Source organism: Coregonus clupeaformis, chromosome 33, assembly GCF_020615455.1.
Source record: "Coregonus clupeaformis isolate EN_2021a chromosome 33, ASM2061545v1, whole genome shotgun sequence".
NCBI lineage: Eukaryota > Metazoa > Chordata > Actinopteri > Salmoniformes > Salmonidae > Coregonus > Coregonus clupeaformis.
The window spans coordinates 16,612,982-16,629,632 of record NC_059224.1 but is presented as its reverse complement, the minus strand read 5'-3'; the positions used below and the strand labels follow the sequence as shown (position 1 = coordinate 16,629,632).

Sequence of the window (16,651 nt, the reverse complement as noted above, 5' to 3'; positions counted from 1 at the left end):
CCTCGAGCACCCACAAACCACTCCCATCAGTACTGTAGGCCTGCTATTGGAAAAGGAAAGGCTGGGTGGCTTCTATGGGGGACAGTTACGCAGTTATGAGGGTGACCGGTACCGGTGGTATCACAGGTCTTATGGAAGGAAGGTGATGCCACTACGTTTGTGTGTGCAATACTAGCTGAAACTAGCTACGTTACATCAGCAGTGGGCAGTGCAAACATGCTGATACTGTGCGGTGCAGCACACTTGGGATGGCAGACCATCTGCTTGAAAACCAATCTAGTAAAGTGCAAAATAGACAGAAAGGAAGAAGCTTACTCTAGGTCTTATTGTTGAGGCCCTTGCTGTAACCTAATGCCATTTTATCTGTTACTAAACTCTTCCATTACTGTATAGGAGGATATACTTACCCCTAGACACTAATAATGTATGTTTGAGTGTTTCCACCTTAATGATTAAGGATAGGATTGGGGAGGGTTAGAGCTGATCCTAGATCAGTGGGTAACTTTTATCCGGAGCTGCCATCCCCATAATTATAATTACCATGGCCAGTTTATTGTCCCTGTGATGCCTTTAATTAATCAAGTTTTCCTCCTAATCTTCTGTAGCTCATCAGTCCTACAAGGCCTACGCTGCAGTAACCTGACCAGCTGGCAGTCTGATGCAAGCACTTTGCTTTAGTGTGGGTGGATGGATACAGCTTTTGAAAACATCAGCAGTTTGGTATCGGTACAAGACCAAAACATATTTCGTGAGGAATATGAAGTGTGTGTTTGTTAACTATTCTCACATTGGCTCTGAGAGTGTTGTTACACCCACCCAGGGAGCCAAAGCAACCCTGCCCCTCATCTCCGGTGAAAGCTGAAGTTAACCTGTTTGAGACCAGGTGCCCTCTCACCTCTCCCCCGTCTCTCCCTTCCTGCACTCCACTCCTCTACCTTCCTCCCCCTCTTCTTCCATCCCTCCACTGTCCTGTCGTTCGTGGCTGAGGGCTTGAGATGGTTTACCAGGGCCTTTAATCTCTCCTTAATGACATCATCCCCCCATCTCCCTCTATGCCCCATCTACACTCCTCTACGGCTCTGGAACCAGGGATGAAAGAGGGAGGGAGAAGAGGGGAGCGGATAAGGGAAGGTGACTGACAGCTCAGTGGAAGAGGAGGACGAGGAGGAGGAGTGTAAGCAAACCTTTTGTAGGATCACACCCTCACACACACAGAGGTGGGTAGGCATGGCGTCTGGGACGTCGATGGAGGACAGTCCCATGGAGGAGTTGGCGGACCAGGGGTTAGGGATGGAGGAGACAGGACTGAGGAGGCCCTCTCTCAGGGAGACCTACCACCATGACTCCCTGCTGGCTCCAGACATAGACTTCATGACAGGTACGGTATGTGTGGGGGATGGAGGGGTGGGTTACAATTCATATAGGTAAAGTAACAAAAGGGAAAATTCCTCTGAACATTTATATTTTGGGGGGGATAATTCCAACTGCTACAAAGTGGCACTTTACCTCTAGTGAAAGTTTTTGGTTGTCTGAATTTGAAAAGTTTAACATTTCAATTTTAGAATTACATTTCGGCAAAGCTTTGCACCAGGTATTGGTGTCAGTCAGAGGACTAGTAACAGGAGGGTTTGTGTGGGTATGCAGCAGGGTGGTGAATTTGGGATATGAATAGACGTGTCCATTCTGCCATTCTCAAAGCACACCATCTGGGAAAGGAGAATCCCAGATTACTGCCCTCTACATCACCATCACTGCTATGGGCCTGTGGTTGAGTTAGGTTTTCTATAGGTTTATGTAGCGTGATTCTATTACATAATCCCGTTAGCATGAGCATGTGTGTGTGTATAACGTACTTATGAGTGTGTGGGTGCATGTGTGTGAAGGCTGTGCATGTGTGTGTAGGCTGTGCATGTGTGTGTAGGCTGAGTTTGTGCTTTGTATAGTTGAGTTAGTGCAGCAATAGAGATTGAGCTGTGTGCTGCTAATTCCCTTTTCCAGCGCTGGGATTACGGGCTATTCTAATCCCAATCCCATATGAGGTTTCTGGAGGTGGCACAGGCCTGATGTCACAGCCAAAAACAGGAAGAGAAACACTAAGTCACAGAGAGTACACCCGGGTCACAACGCCAAATATATCAGTCTACACTTATCTGCATATATGGCTGGACTATGCCTACAATAACCTGTATTTGCTAAGTGCTATGGTATATCACATGAAAATGCTATGGTAAATCCTCACATATTCACTCTCTTAAATGAATGAGATGTGTTGACACGTGGCATGGTTTGTCAGTCTCTGGTGGTGTATTAGCACGTGTTGTGTGTCACGTTCAGCCTCCATCAGTCAGACTGGCATGTACTGTTGGAAATAAAAGACTGGAAGAGTGGATGATCAATGACCTGGACAAGCTTCTTACAGGAGAACAATACAAGGACATGCAACCTGTCCTAAGGTGAGAAGAGAGGAGAGGAGCATTATAGATAATTCTCTCTCTCTCTCAATTCAATTCAATTTAAGGGCTTTATTGGCATGGGAAACGTATGTTAACATTGCCAAAGCAAGTGAAGGAGATAGTAAACGAAAGTGAAATAAACAATAAATATTAACAGTAAACATTACACTCAGAAGTTCCAAAAGCATAAAGACATTTCAAATGTCATATTATGTCTATATACAGTGTTGTAACAATGTGCAAATAGTGAAGTGCAAATGGGAAAATAAATAAACATAAATATGGGTTGTATTTACAATGGTGTTTGTTCTTCACTGGTTGCCCTTTTCTTGTGGCAACAGGTCAAATATCTTGCTGCTGTGATGGCACACTGTGGTATTTCACCCAGTAGATAAGGGAGTTTATCAAAATTGGGTTTGTTTTCAAATTCTTTGTGGATCTCTGTAATGTGAGGGAAATATGTGTCTCTAATATGGTCATACATTTGGCAGGAGGTTAGGAAGTGCAGCTCAGTTTCCACCTCATTTTGTGGGCTGTGTGCACATAGCCTGTCTTCTCTTGAGAGCCAGGTCTGCCTACGGCGGCCTTTCTCAATAGCAAGGCTATGCTCACTGAGTCTGTACATAGTCAAAGCTTTGCTTAAGTTTGGGTCAGTCACAGTGGTCAGGTATTCTGCCACTGTGTACTCTCTGTTTGGGGCCAAATAGCATTCTAGTTTGCTCTGTTTTTTTGTTAATTCTCTCCAATGTGTCAAGTAATTATCTTTTTGTTTTTTAGGTGGTTATAGAATTTAACAGCTCTTTTCTGGATTTTGATAATTAGCGGGTATCAGCCTAATTCTGCTCTGCATGCATTATTTGGTGTTTTTCGTTGTACACTGAGGATATTTCTGCAGAATTCTGCATGCAGTCTCAATTTGGTGTTTGTCCCATTTTGTGAATTCTTGGTTGGTGAGCGGACCCCAGACCTCACAACCATAAAGGGCAATGGGTTCTATAACTGATTCAAGTATTATTAGCCAGATCCTAATTGGTATGTTGAATTTTATGTTCCTTTTGATGGCATAGAAGGCCCTTCTTGCCTTGTCTCTCAGATCGTTCACAGCTTTGTGGAAGTTACCTGTGGCGCTGATGTTTAGGCCGAGGTATGTATAGTTTTTTGTGTGCTCTAGGGCAACGGTGTCTAGATAGAATTTGTATTTGTGGTCCTGGCAACTGGACCTTTTTTGGAACACCATTATTTTTGTCTTACTGAGATTTACTGTCAGGGCCCAGGTCTGACAGAATCTGTGCAGAAGATCTATAGTGAGGGAAAAAGGTATTTGATCCCCTGCTGATTTTGTACGTTTGCCCAGTGACAAAGAAATGATCAGTCTATAATTTTAATGGTAGGTTTATTTGAACAGTGAGAGACAGAATAACAACAAACAAATCCAGAAAAACACATATCAAAAATGTTATAAATTGTTTTGCATTTTAATGAGGGAAATAAGTATTTGACCCCCTCTCAATCAGAAAGATTTCTGGCTCTCAGGTGTCTTTTATACAGGTAACGAGCTGAGATTAGGAGCACACTCTTAAAGGGAGTGCTCCTAATCTCAGCTTGTTACCTGTATAAAAGACATCTGCCCACAGAAGCAATCAATCAATCAGATTCCAAACTCTCCACCATGGCCAAGACCAAAGAGCTCTAAAAGGATGTCAGGGACAAGATTGTAGACCTACACAAGGCTGGAATGGGCTACAAGACCATCGCCAAGTAGCTTGGTGAGAAGGTGACAACAGTTGGTGCGATTATTCGCAAATGGAAGAAACACAAAAGAACTGTCAATCTCCCTCAGCCTGGGGCTCCATGCAAGATCTCACCTCGTGGAGTTGCAATGATCATGAGAATGGTGAGGAATCAGCCCAGAACTACACGGGAGGATCTTGTCAATGATTTCAAGGCAGCTGGGACCATTGTCACCAAGAAAACAATTGGTAACACACTACGCCGTGAAGGACTGAAATCCTGCAGCGCCCGCAAGGTCCCCCTGCTCAAGAAAGCACATATACAGGCCCGTCTGAAGTTTGCCAATGAACATCTGAATGATTCAGAGGAGAACTGGGTGAAAGTGTTGTGGTCAGATTAGACCAAAATCGAGCTATTTGGCATCAACTCAACTCGCCGTGTTTGGAGGAGGAGGAATGCTGCCTATGACCCCAAGAACACCATCCCCACCGTCAAACATGGAGGTGGAAACATTATGCTTTGGGGGTGTTTTTCTGCTAAGGGGACAAGACAACTTCACTGCATCAAAGGGATGATGGACGGGGCCATGTACCGTCAAATCTTGTGTGAGAACCTCCTTCCCTCAGCCAGGGCATTGAAAATGGGTCGTGGATGGGTATTCCAGCATGACAATGACCCAAAACACACGGCCAAGGCAACAAAGGAGTGGCTCAAGAAGAAGCACATTAAGGTCCTGGAGTGGCCTAGCCAGTCTCCAGACCTTAATCCCGTAGAAAATCTGTGGAGGAAGCTGAAGGTTCGAGTTGCCAAACGTCAGCCTCGAAACCTTAATGACTTGGAGAAGATCTGCAAAGAGGAGTGGGACAAAATCCCTCCTGAGATGTGTGCAAACCTGGTGGCCAACTACAAGAAACGTCTGACCTCTGTGATTGCCAACAAGGGTTTTGCCACCAAGTACTAAGTCATGTTTTGCAGAGGGGTCAAATACTTATTTCCCTCATTAAAATGCAAATCAATTTATAACATTTGTCTTTCTGGATTTTTTTGTTGTTATTCTGTCTCTCACTGTTCAAATAAACCTACCATTAAAATTATAGACTGATCATGTCTTTGTCAGTGGGCAAACGTACAAAATCAGCAGGGGATCAAATACTTTTTTCCCTCACTGTAGGTGCTGCTGTAGGCCCTCCTTGGTTGGTGACAGAAGCACCAGATCATCAGCAAACAGTAGACATTTGACTTCAAATTCTAGTAGGGTGAGGCTGGGTGCTGCTGACTGTTCTAGTGCCCTCGCCAATTCGTTGATATATATGTTGAAGAGGGTGGGGCTTAAACTGCATCCCTGTCTCACCCCACGGCCCTGTGGAAAGAAATGTGTTTTTTGCCAATTTTAACCGCACACTTGTTGTTTGTGTACATGGATTTTATAATGTTGTATGTTTTTCCCCCAACCCCAATTTCCATCAATTTGTATAGCAGACCCTCATGCCAAATTGAGTCAAAAGCTTTTTTGAAATCAACAAAGCATGAGAAGACTTTGCCTTTGTTTTGGTTTGTTTGTTTGTCAATTAGGGTGTGCAGGGTGAATACGTGGTCTGTCGTACGGTAATTTGGTAAAAAGCCAATTTGACATTTGCTCAGTACATTGTTTTCACTAATGAAATGAATCAGTCTGCTGTTAATGATAATGCAGAGGATTTTCCCAAGGTTGCTGTTGACGCATATCCCACCCACGGTAGTTATTGGGGTCAAATTTGTCTCCACTTTTGTGGATTGGGGTGATCAGTCCTTGGTTCCAAATATTGGGGAAGATGCCAGAGCTAAGGAGGATGTTAAAGAGTTTAAGTATAGCCAATTGGAATTTGTGGTCTGTATATTTTATCATTTCATGTAGGATACCATCAACACCACAGGCCTTTTTGGGTTGGAGGGTTTTTATTTGGTCCTGTAGTTCATTCAATGTAATTGGATAATCCAGTGGGTTCTGGTAGTCTTTAATAGTTGATTCTAAGATTTGCATTTGATCATGTATATTTTTTTGCTGTTTGTTCTTTGTTATAGGGCCAAAAAGATTGGAGGAGTGGTTTACCCATACATCTCAGTTTTGGATAGATAGCTCTTTGTGTTGTTGTTAGTTTAGTGTTTTCCAATTTTCCCATAAGTGGTTAGAGTCTATGGATTCTTCAATTACATTGAGCTGATTTCTGACATGCTGTTCCTTCTCTTTCCGAGAGAGCTGCAGGAGTTGTTGTTTGCTATGTTGTCGTAGTTGTGCCTAGGGGGGCATATGGGGGAGGGAATGCTGTCACCTCCAGGTAGGTGTTTGTCCCCCTGTGTGCTGAGGGTGTCATGTTCTTGTCCAGTTCTGGCATTTAGGTCGCCACAGACTAGTACATGTCCCTGGGTCTGGAAATGATTGATTTCCCCCTCCAGGATGGAGAAGCTGTCTTCATTAAAGTAGGGGGATTCTCTCTTTCTCTCTCTCTCTCCTTACTTTACATCTCTATTTGTCTCTCTCTCTCTCTCTCTCTCTCTCTCTCTCTCTCTCTCTCTCCTTACTTTACATCTCTATTTAGATGTAAAGTATAGCTCAGTATAGCTCAGCCCAGTCAAAGCTATTCGCTGCTCTGGCACCCCAATGGTGGAACAAGCTCCCCCACGAAGCCAGGACAGCAGAGTCACTGACCATCTTCCGGAGACACTTGAAACCCTACCTCTTTAAGGAATACCTGGAATAGTATAAAGTAATCCTTCTACCCCCCCTTCCCCACCCCCCCATAAAATAAAACAAGTGGTTGTCCCACTGGCTATCATAAGTTGAATGCACCAATTTGTAAGTCGCTCTGGATAAGAGCGTCTGCTAAATGATGTAAATGTAAAATGTAAATGTATTTGTGTGTGTCTCTCTCTCTCTCTCCTTACTTTACATATCTATTCTCTCTCTCCCTCCTTACTTTACATCTCTATTTGTGTGTCTCTCTCTCTCTCTCTCCTTACTTTACATCTCTATTCTCTCTCCTTACTTTGCATCTCTTTGTGTCTCTCTCGCTCTCTCTTCTCCTTACTTTACATCTCTATTTGTCTCTCTCTCCTTACTTTACATCTCTATTTGTCTCTCTCGCTCACTCTCCTTACTTTACATCTCTATTTGTCTCTCTCGCTCACTCTCTCTCCTTACTTTACATCTCTATTTGTGGGTGTGTCTCTCTCTCTCTCCTTAATTTACATCTCTATTCTCTCTCTCTCCTTACTTTACATCTCTCTTCTCTCTCTCTCTCTCTCCTTACTTTACATCTCTATTTCTCTCTCTCTCTCTCTCTCTCTCTCTCTCTCTCTCTCTCTCTCTCTCTCTACTTTACATCTCTATTTGTCTCTCTCGCTCACTCTCTCTCTCCTTACTTTACATCTCTATTCTCTCTCTTCACCCTACTTTACATCTCTATTTGTGTGTGTGTCTCTCTCTCTCTCCTTACTTTTCATCTCTATTTCTCTCTCTCTCTCTCTCTCTCTCTCTCTCTCTCTCTCTCTCTCTCTCTCTCTCTCTCTCTCTCCCTAGCTCCTTACTTTACATCTCTATTTGTGTGTCTCTCTCTCTCTCTGTCTCTCTCTTTCCTTACTTTACATCTCTATTCTCTCTCTCTCTATTTCTCTCTCTCTCTCTCTCTCTCTCTCTCTCTCTCTCTCTCTCTCTCTCTCTCTCTCTCTCTCTCTCTCTCTCTCTCTCTCTCTCTCTCTCTCTCTCTCTCTCTCTCTCTTTCTCCTTACTTTACATCTCTATTTGTGTGTGTCTCTCGCTCTCCTTACTTTACATCTCTATTTGTGTGTCTCTCTCTCTCTCTCTCTCTCCTTACTTTACATCTATATTCTCTCTCTTCCTCCTTACTTTACATCTCTATTTGTGTGTCTCTCTCTCCTTACTTTACATCTCTATTCTCTCTCTCTCCTTACTTTACATCTCTATTCTCTCTCTCTCCTTACTTTACATCTCTTTGTGTGTGTCTCTCTCTCTCTCTCTCTCTCTCTCTCTCTCTCTCTCTCTTTTCTCTCTCTCTACTTACTTTGCATCTCGATTATCTCTCTCTCTCTCTCTCTCTCTCTCTCTCTCTCTCTCTCTCTCTCTCTCTCTCTCTCTCTCTACTTTACATCTCTATTTGTGTGTCTCTCTCTCCTTACTTTACATCTATATTCTATCTCTCTATATATCTCTGTCTCTCTCTCTCCTTACTTTAAATCTCTATTCTCTCTCTCGCTCTCCTTACTTTACATCTCTATTTGTGTGTCTCTCTCTCTCCTTACTTTACATCTCTATTCTCTCTCTCTCTCTCTCTCTCTCTCTCTCTCTCTCTCTCTCTCTCTCTCTCTCTCTCTCTCTCTCTCTCTCTCTCTCTCTCTCTCTCTCTCTCTCTCTCTTCTCCTTACTTTACATCTCTATTTGTGTCTCTCTCTGTCTCCTTACTTTACATCTCTATTCTCTCTCTCTCTCTCTCTCTCTCTCTCTCTCTCTCTCTCTCTCTCTCTCTCTCTCTCTCTCTCTCTCTCTCTCTCTCTCTCTCTCTCTCCTTACTTTACATCTCTATTCTCTCTCTCTCTCTCTCTCCTTACTTTACATCTCTATTTGTGTGTCTCTCTCTCTCCTTACTTTACATCTCTATTCTCTCTCTCTCTCTCTCTCTCTCTCTCTCTCTCTCTCTCTCTCTCTCTCTCTCTCTCTCTCTCTCTCTCTCTCTCTCTCCTTACTTTACATCTCTATTTATGTGTGTGTCTCTCTCTCCTTACTTTACATCTCTATTCTCTCTCTCTCTCTCTCTCTCTCTCTCTCTCCTTACTTTACATCTCTATTCTCTCTCTCTCTCTCTCCTAACTGTGCATCTCGGTTCTCTCTCTCTCTCTTTACTTTGCATCTTGATTATATCTCTCTCTCTCTCTCTCTCTCTCTCTCTCTCTCTCCTTACTTTACATCTCTATTCTCTCTCTCTCTCTCTCTCTCCTTACTTTAAATCTCTATTCTCTCTCTCTCTCCTTACTTTACATCTATATTTATCTCTCTCTCTCTCTCTCTCTCGCTCCTTACTTTACATCTCTATTTGTGTGTCTCTCTCTCTCTCTCTCCATCTGTATTATTTTCTCTCCCTCTCTCTTCCTCTCCCCTCTCTCTTTATCTTCTCTCTCTTTTTCTGGCCACCTCTCCCTCTCTCTCTCTTCCTCTTTCTCTCTCTCCGTCTGTCTTTCTATCCATCATCTGACAGAAGGTTTATCAGGGTGGGGTTGCTTGTGCCAAAGAGGCTCAGTCTGAAGGATTATCATTGTGCTATTGTATAACACACACATACACAAGCACGCACACACACACACACACACACACACTAAACCCCACAGTGTAGGCCGAATTGGAGTGTATAGGCATGATCAAACACTAACCCCAACCCCCACCCCCTACACACACCCACACACACTCACACACACATGTACACACAATCTCAGATCAAGGCTTGAAGCAATGTTGTAAACATCAGCATGTCTCACATCGGCAGACACCACCCAAAGAGAGAGGGAGCGTGATAAAGGAGGATAAAGCAGAGACGGAGAGAAAAAACACTCATAACCTCACCATGGACTCAAAGTCTTTGTGATCTGGATTTGATGCTGTTACAGAGGAAAAGAGGACAGCAAGAGAGGAGAGAACAGTTGTGTTGTGATATACATTTTGTGATCTTGGTGTCGGGAGCGCAGAGGAAGAGAGGAGAGCTCAGTGTGCGTTCTACTGTGTGACAGAACTGGAACAGTGGAAGGAACAGTGGAGATGAGAACACCAGCCAGTGGAACACAAAGAGAAAAAAAGAGAGAGAGAGCCGGCAATCACTAGGATGGAGGAAGATATTGTCTGTCAGACAGTGGAAGAGAGGAGGAGAAGGGGGAGTTCTGGAGTGGAGGAAGGGTCACGCAGTATGAGGAATCTTTATGACAACTCCTCACTGCACAGGGTTTCCAACGGTATATGACAGCTTCTGTTCTTTTTGTTTACTATTCCACCAGTCATTTACTAGCATCCCTCTCATAAGGATTAGAGTCTACTAAAAGGACACAGATGGTACCTATTGTCTTGGTCTTTGGACTAGCAGATGTCTTTCATTTAATCTCTGTGGTCATACTCACATATGGTTCATTTCAAGTTTTCTATTTCTTACTTTTAGTTTAGAAAATTGCTCAGTGGGCTAAGACAGTGTTAGTGGCGCTGGTTGGGTACAAATGGCTTTAGCTGTCTATGTTGTTACCGTAGCTTGGTGGCATGCGGGATGGATATAGTGGACCATCTGACGTACCTGAAGCAGTGGCTTTAGCTCAGTGGGCTAACTCTGTGCATGGTTGTGCTCCCCAGATGACCGTAGCTCTGCGGCGAGCGGGATAGATGTGGCGGACCGCCTGACATACCTGGAGCAGCGGATGCAGATGCAGGATGATGAGATCCAGCTTCTGAAGATGGCCCTGGCAGACGTCCTCAAGAGACTCAACATCTCAGAGGAACACCAGGTCGCCAACGCCAAGAAAGGACCTGCTGAGAAAGGTACACTCACACACACACACACACACACACACACAGTGGAGTCTGAAATTATTGACACCCTTGATAAAGATTAGCAATAATGACTGTATAAAATAAATAATTCAAATACTGAGCTATATTATATGCACCAAAAAAAGTGGAAATGCTATTATTTTATACTAATACAATTGCTCAGAAAAAGAGATTTTGTTTAACAAGTAATCTTTTTTTTCTCAAAAAGTTAGGAGTCAAAGTTATTGACACCCCTAAAGATTCTTTATAAATAAAGTAGTGAAAAGTTTAGTATTTGGTCCCATATTCCTAGCAAGCAATGACTACATCAAGCTTGTGACTCTACAAACTTGTTGGATGTATTTGCAGTTCGTTTTGGTTGTGTTTCAGATTATTTTGTGCCCAATAGTAAATCATGTATTGTGTCATTTCGGAGTCACTTTTACTATAAGAATAGAATATGTTTCTGAACACTTCTAAATTAATGTGGATGCTACCATGATTACGGATAATCTTTAATGAATCGTGAATAAGGATGAATGAGAAAGTTACAGAGGGTCAAAGATCATACCCCCAAGACATGCTAACCTCTCACCAATACCAATAACAGGGGAGGATAGCATGTCTTGGGAGTATGATCTTTGACCCTCTGTAACTTTCTCACTCATCCTTATTCACGATTCATTAAGGATTATCTGTAATCATGGTAGCATCCACATTAATTTAGAAGTGTTCAGAAACATATTCTATTCTTATTAATAGTAAAAGTGACTCCAAAATGACACAATACATTATTTACTATGATCTTTGACCCTCTGTAACTTTCTCACTCATCATTATTCACGATTTATTCAGGATTATCCATAATCATGGTAGTGTCCACATTAATGTAGAAGTGTTTAGAAGCATATCATATTCTTATTTACAATCGTCTGAGACCAGCCACCCGGACAGCTGATGAAATGAGGAGTATTTATGTCTGTAATAAAGCCCTATTGTGGGGAAAAACAAATTCTGATTGGCTGGGCCTTGCTCCCCAGTGGGTGGGCCAGTCTCCCAAGTAGATTAGGGCCTAATGAATATATTTCAATTGACTGATTTCCTTATATGAACTGTAACTCTGATGAATGTTGTGTTTATATTTTTGTAAACGCAACATGGTTGGGCGTACTGACAAATTCTCTAAAACAACGTTGGAGGCGGCTTATGGTAGAGAAATGAACATTAAATTCTTTGGCAACAGCTCTGGTGGACATTCCTGCAGTCAGCATGCCAACTGCACGCTCCCTCAAAACTTGAGGCATCTGTGGCATTGTGTTGTGTGACAGAACTGCACATTTTAGTGGCCTTTTATTGTCCCCAGCACAAGTTGCACCTGTGTAATGATCATGCTGTTTAATCAGCTTCTTGATATGCCACACCTGTCAGGTGTATGAATTATCTTGGCAAAGGAGAAATGCTCACTAACAGGGATGTAAACAAATTTGTGCACAAAATTGGGGGAAATAAGCTTTTTGTGCATATGGAACATTTCTGGGATCTTTTATTTCAGTTCATGAAACATGGGACCAACACTTTACATGTTACGTTTATATTTTTGTTCAGTATATATATATGGTCTCATGGCAATTCGTATTATTCTGTACGTAACTCTGTGACACTCCATATAGTATGATACTGTATGTTACATTATGTTAGGTTACATTATGAATAGAATAGTGGTCGTACAATATCATACGAATTAGAGGAAGTATAGTATCATATGTCTTACCCAGTCGTACAATAGCACGAATTGGAGGATGTATAGTATTATGTGTCTTTCTCTGAGACCAGGTTGCTTGTTGCGTCATATCAACAAAGGAGAATTATGGGGAGAATTTACATTGATGGTTAGGTGAACTAAAGACAAAGGTTGGGTGAATTTACGTGAAAGCTTAGGTGAACTGGGTTAAGCTTAGAATAAGGGTTAGGGGAAGGGTTAGCTAAAATGCTACAGTTGTCCCCGACGCGACTCGAACACACAACCTTTGGATTGTTAGATGGTCGGATTTGGATTACACCCACCCATCCTTCACGACCAACCACCCTACTTTTGTTTCTGTCTAAAGTAACTAGATCATTAGTACATACAGTATCCTATGTCTTGGAGGTGCTCAGAAATGTGTATAGTATGTTTCGTATGGTTCTGAGGCAATGCTACATACACACACCCCCTCCTCACCCACATTTCCCCTATGCACCAGCAGCTAGGCCTGTGTCTCTGGGCCTGCCTTCCAGAACATCAATGAACAGTCTTGCCTCTCTGAAGAAAAGCTCCACAACCTCTACACTACCATCTACCTCCACTGCACGGAACTACAGCCCCTTACCAGGAGCATCAGCCAAGAGGTACAGTACACAGTCACTAACCGTCACCTGCAAACACAGAGAGGTACAGTATGATTACTATACCTCTACTCTAACTCCATACATTTCAACAAATTAATCACACACTTGCTGTTGTCCCACTCTCTCTAATGTATCTCTCCTCCGCCGCTCTCTTTCTTTCTTTCTCCCCCCTCCCCCTTTCTCCCTCAGTGGTGTGAAGAGTTCAGCAGGCAGTGTGAAGGAGAATCCATGTACCTCTAAGACGGCTCGGCCCGGCCCCCGACCTGGCCCCGCAGGCTCAACAGCGGCCCCCGGCAGTAAGAAAGCTGATAGGTAGGTTAGTAGACAGATACTGCACAGGAACTTAGACGTCTGTGTCAGTAAGAGGGAAGTGGTGTTTATATGTGTTCTGAACATAGCCACTCTGAACATAGTAGGGGTGTTGAGGGTGCTGTAGCACTCCTGCAAAATCGGAAGACATTTTTGTTGGGATTTCTCACAAAAGTAGTGCACTGGGCCTTTATAAGTCCTGCATTAGCGGCACCCCCATCCCCAAACATCTTCCCGTGGCTATAACTGTTCTGTACTGAGTCTATACGTCTCTTACGTAGTCTCAAATAGATCTCTAGAGCAGGATTCACAACTCTGGTCCTTGAAGGCTTGCTGGTTTCCATCCTTGTTTGTCAATCAGACACTGGTTTATATCTGTGTCTGGGTAACCTGGTCTAAAAACTAAAAGCAGCAGGACCGTGGCCCTCGTGGACTGGAGTTGTCCATCCTTGTTCTAGACGAGCGTGAGATTGAGAATAGACGTGAGATTGAGAATAATTTCCATGCTTGTGTGATGGGGCCTAACTTCTCCTTTCTCACTCTCTCCTTGCAGCAAAACCAAGGAGCCTGCAGCCAGTGTAGGTAAGAAAATTATTTAATTTATACTGTAGTGTGCTCTTTCCACCAGCAGGGAGCAGCACTGAGCTGTATAACAGGGCCTTGGGGAGAGGAATGGCCAGGTTAATGAAATGAAAAACAAGCTGTTGGTTAGATTGATCCTACTGTAACATGCCATTGATAAAGGATATGAGTAACGTGGTTAGAGTGGCTACTATAAGTCCCACATAGACTGACCTGCTCTCTCTGTTTCTGTGTTTGTTGTTCTACAGGGTTGAGGCGTGTGACACACTGTAAAGGTAGGCCCTCAGTCCAACCTCCTGGAATAACAGTCTTAACCTCAACTGGATATGTCTTAGTCTAGCTCTACCAGTGGTGGCTGCTGAGGGGAGGACGGCTCATAGTAATGGCTGGAATGGAGTCAGTGGAATGGTATCAAACACATCAAAGACATGGTTTCCATGTGGTTGATACCATTCCACTGACTCCATTCCAGCCATTACTATGAGCCGTCCTCCCTCAGCAGCCTCCACTGAGTTCTATATACTATGACTGTATTCTCCACCGCCTGTTACTGATCTCATGCATTATCTATCTCAGAAGAGACAACGTCTGTCAAGTTTGTCAAGTTTATGGAATAATTTCTACTAAAAGCTCAAATCTAATCTGTGGCAAATACATCTTCTGGTTTCTAAAGTACAAGTAAGCACTGTATTTCAACACTTGTTTATCCTTGTCTCTCATTAACTCACCATGTCTCATCATGACTTCTCTTCCCATTCCCTCTCAACCACACATCCACACCTTTCCCTCCCACCCCACACTTCAACCCCTCCCACCCAACACTTCAACCCCTCACCACCTCCTCACACCCCAACACTTCAACCCCTCACCACCTGCATCCTCACACCCCAACACTTCAACCCCTCACCACCTCCTCCCACCCCAACACTTCAACCCCTCACCACCTCCTCACACCCTAACACTTCAACCCCTCACCACCTGCATCCTCACACCCCAACACTTCAACCCCTCACCACCTGCACCCTCCCACCCCAACACTTCAACCCCTCACCACCTGCACCCTCCCACCCCAACACTTCAACCCCTCACCACCTCCTCCCACCCCAACACTTCAACCCCTCACCACCTGCATCCTCCCACCCAACACTTCAACCCCTCACCACCTCCTCACACCCCAACACTTCAACCCCTCACCACCTCCTCCCACCCCAACACTTCAACCTCTCACCACCTCCTCACACCCCAACATTTCAACCCCTCACCACCTGCTCACACTAACATACCTCACTTCGTCCACTACTTTCACCCTCAACCTTTACCCCTCATTTCACCTCTTCACTTAGTGACTATGCAGATCTATCTGAGCCCCCAAACAAAAAGGACTGGGTCTTCTGAAGCAGCCAAATCAGCCCCCACGGTCCCCAACTCCAGACCAACCAGAACCCCCACCCCCCCCTCAGACCAAAGGAGTCCCCCCGACCTTGGACCGGACCAAGGCAGAGACACGCAAATCAACTCCTTCCTTCACCCTCCCCCTGCAGAAAAGCACCAATCAAAATACGTATTCTCCTCTGGACACGTCCAATTACAAAAGCCCCTTCAGATCACCAAGCCATTACTTCCAGATCTGTTACTAGGCAATAGAGTAGGCTATGAGGATGTAGAAGTTGCTCCTAACTACAGGTCTAGGGTCAGATATTGTTTTAATCCTCATAATGGTTAGGGTTGGATGTTGGGTAATCTGATCCTAGATCTGTGGTTAAGGGCAACTTATTTTTTTGGGCCATTACAAGTGTAGGCCTGTGAGTTAAATCGGTTTTCCAGATGTTTGAAAATGTATAGCAATGTGAGGGAATTAGAAGTGGAGGTTGTCTTCAGTAATGTTTGAGATGGACTGATAGTTACAAAGTTTTGGTTTTGATGTTTTTTGTTTGACCAGGAAAGAGAATAGTGAGTTTATTTGATTGTTTTGTAGTATTTCCTAGCACCATCAGTGACCATAGTCCTCTTCACTTGGTTCTCTGTAAGTTCTTACATATTTCTGTCTCAGTCAACTGGAAGCCTCTTTTTTTCTCCTGTTTCTTTCTGTCTTAATGTCTCATTTACGTTTGACATTTTAGTAATTTAGCAGACACTCGTATCCAGATTTGTTTGTTTTGTAGCTTTATGTCAGGAAAATATGGATGTATGAGTTTTCATTGAAATCTCCCTGACTTTGGGGGATGTACAGTATGAGTGAATTCTCTTATTAGATTCCTGTGTGTATCTCTGTCTCTGTTGACAGCCATTAATAAACATTTCAGTGATCACCTGCTTCGACTACTGTTTCTTTCTCCTTTCTCTTACAACACAAATTTTAAAAGTCATTTAGCAGACGCTCTTATCCAGAGCAACTTACAGGAGAAATTAGGGTTAAGTGCCTTGCTCAAGGGCACATCGTCAGATTCAAACCAGTGACCATTCGGTTACTGGCCCAACACTCTTAACCGTTAGGCTACCTGCCGCCCTACACCATGCTGTAATAATAACAATGTAATAACAACAAATACATGTCCATGGTGTTTGGAGTTCTACTGTTTGTGTGTGTGCGTTTATGTGTTTGTACACAGTATATTTTATAAGTTCTGTTAGCAAC

General features: G+C 43.5%; 1 protein-coding gene across 7 annotated transcripts; it reads left to right on the top strand.

Annotated features, from left to right (window-relative positions):
* The first annotated feature begins 1,133 nt into the window (after positions 1–1,133).
* LOC121548692 (echinoderm microtubule-associated protein-like 1) lies at positions 1,134–16,335 on the top strand. Of its 7 annotated transcripts, none has more exons than XM_041860221.1 (8): positions 1,134–1,378; positions 10,561–10,746; positions 12,984–13,125; positions 13,315–13,437; positions 13,988–14,016; positions 14,265–14,291; positions 15,360–15,485; positions 15,517–15,653. In XM_041860221.1, exons 1-8 carry the CDS (start codon positions 1,228–1,230, stop codon positions 15,651–15,653), a joined length of 921 nt encoding a protein of 306 aa, XP_041716155.1. In that variant the 5' UTR covers positions 1,134–1,227. The 7 variants fall into 7 exon arrangements, 6 of the variants coding, with proteins under 6 accessions (XP_041716155.1, XP_041716154.1, XP_045066009.1 ...); XR_005996684.1 differs by lacking the exon at positions 15,517–15,653 and adding an exon at positions 14,593–14,694 and having other exon boundaries at positions 1,139–1,378; positions 15,360–15,449; XM_041860220.2 differs by lacking the exon at positions 15,517–15,653 and having other exon boundaries at positions 1,140–1,378; positions 15,371–15,509.
* Positions 16,336–16,651: the final 316 nt, after the last annotated feature.

What these genes read in the sequence shown, in the direction of transcription:
- LOC121548692 (XM_041860218.2), top strand. Translation starts at nt 1,228, where the DNA reads ATGGCGTCTGGGACGTCGATGGAGGACAGTCCCATGGAGGAGTTGGCG. An exon ending in CCAGGAGCATCAGCCAAGAG is followed by an intron (nt 13,126 to 13,314) that starts GTACAGTACACA and finishes TTTCTCCCTCAG; the next exon opens with TGGTGTGAAGAGTTCAGCAG. An exon ending in GCGTGTGACACACTGTAAAG is followed by an intron (nt 14,292 to 15,359) that starts GTAGGCCCTCAG and finishes CTCTTCACTTAG; the next exon opens with TGACTATGCAGATCTATCTG.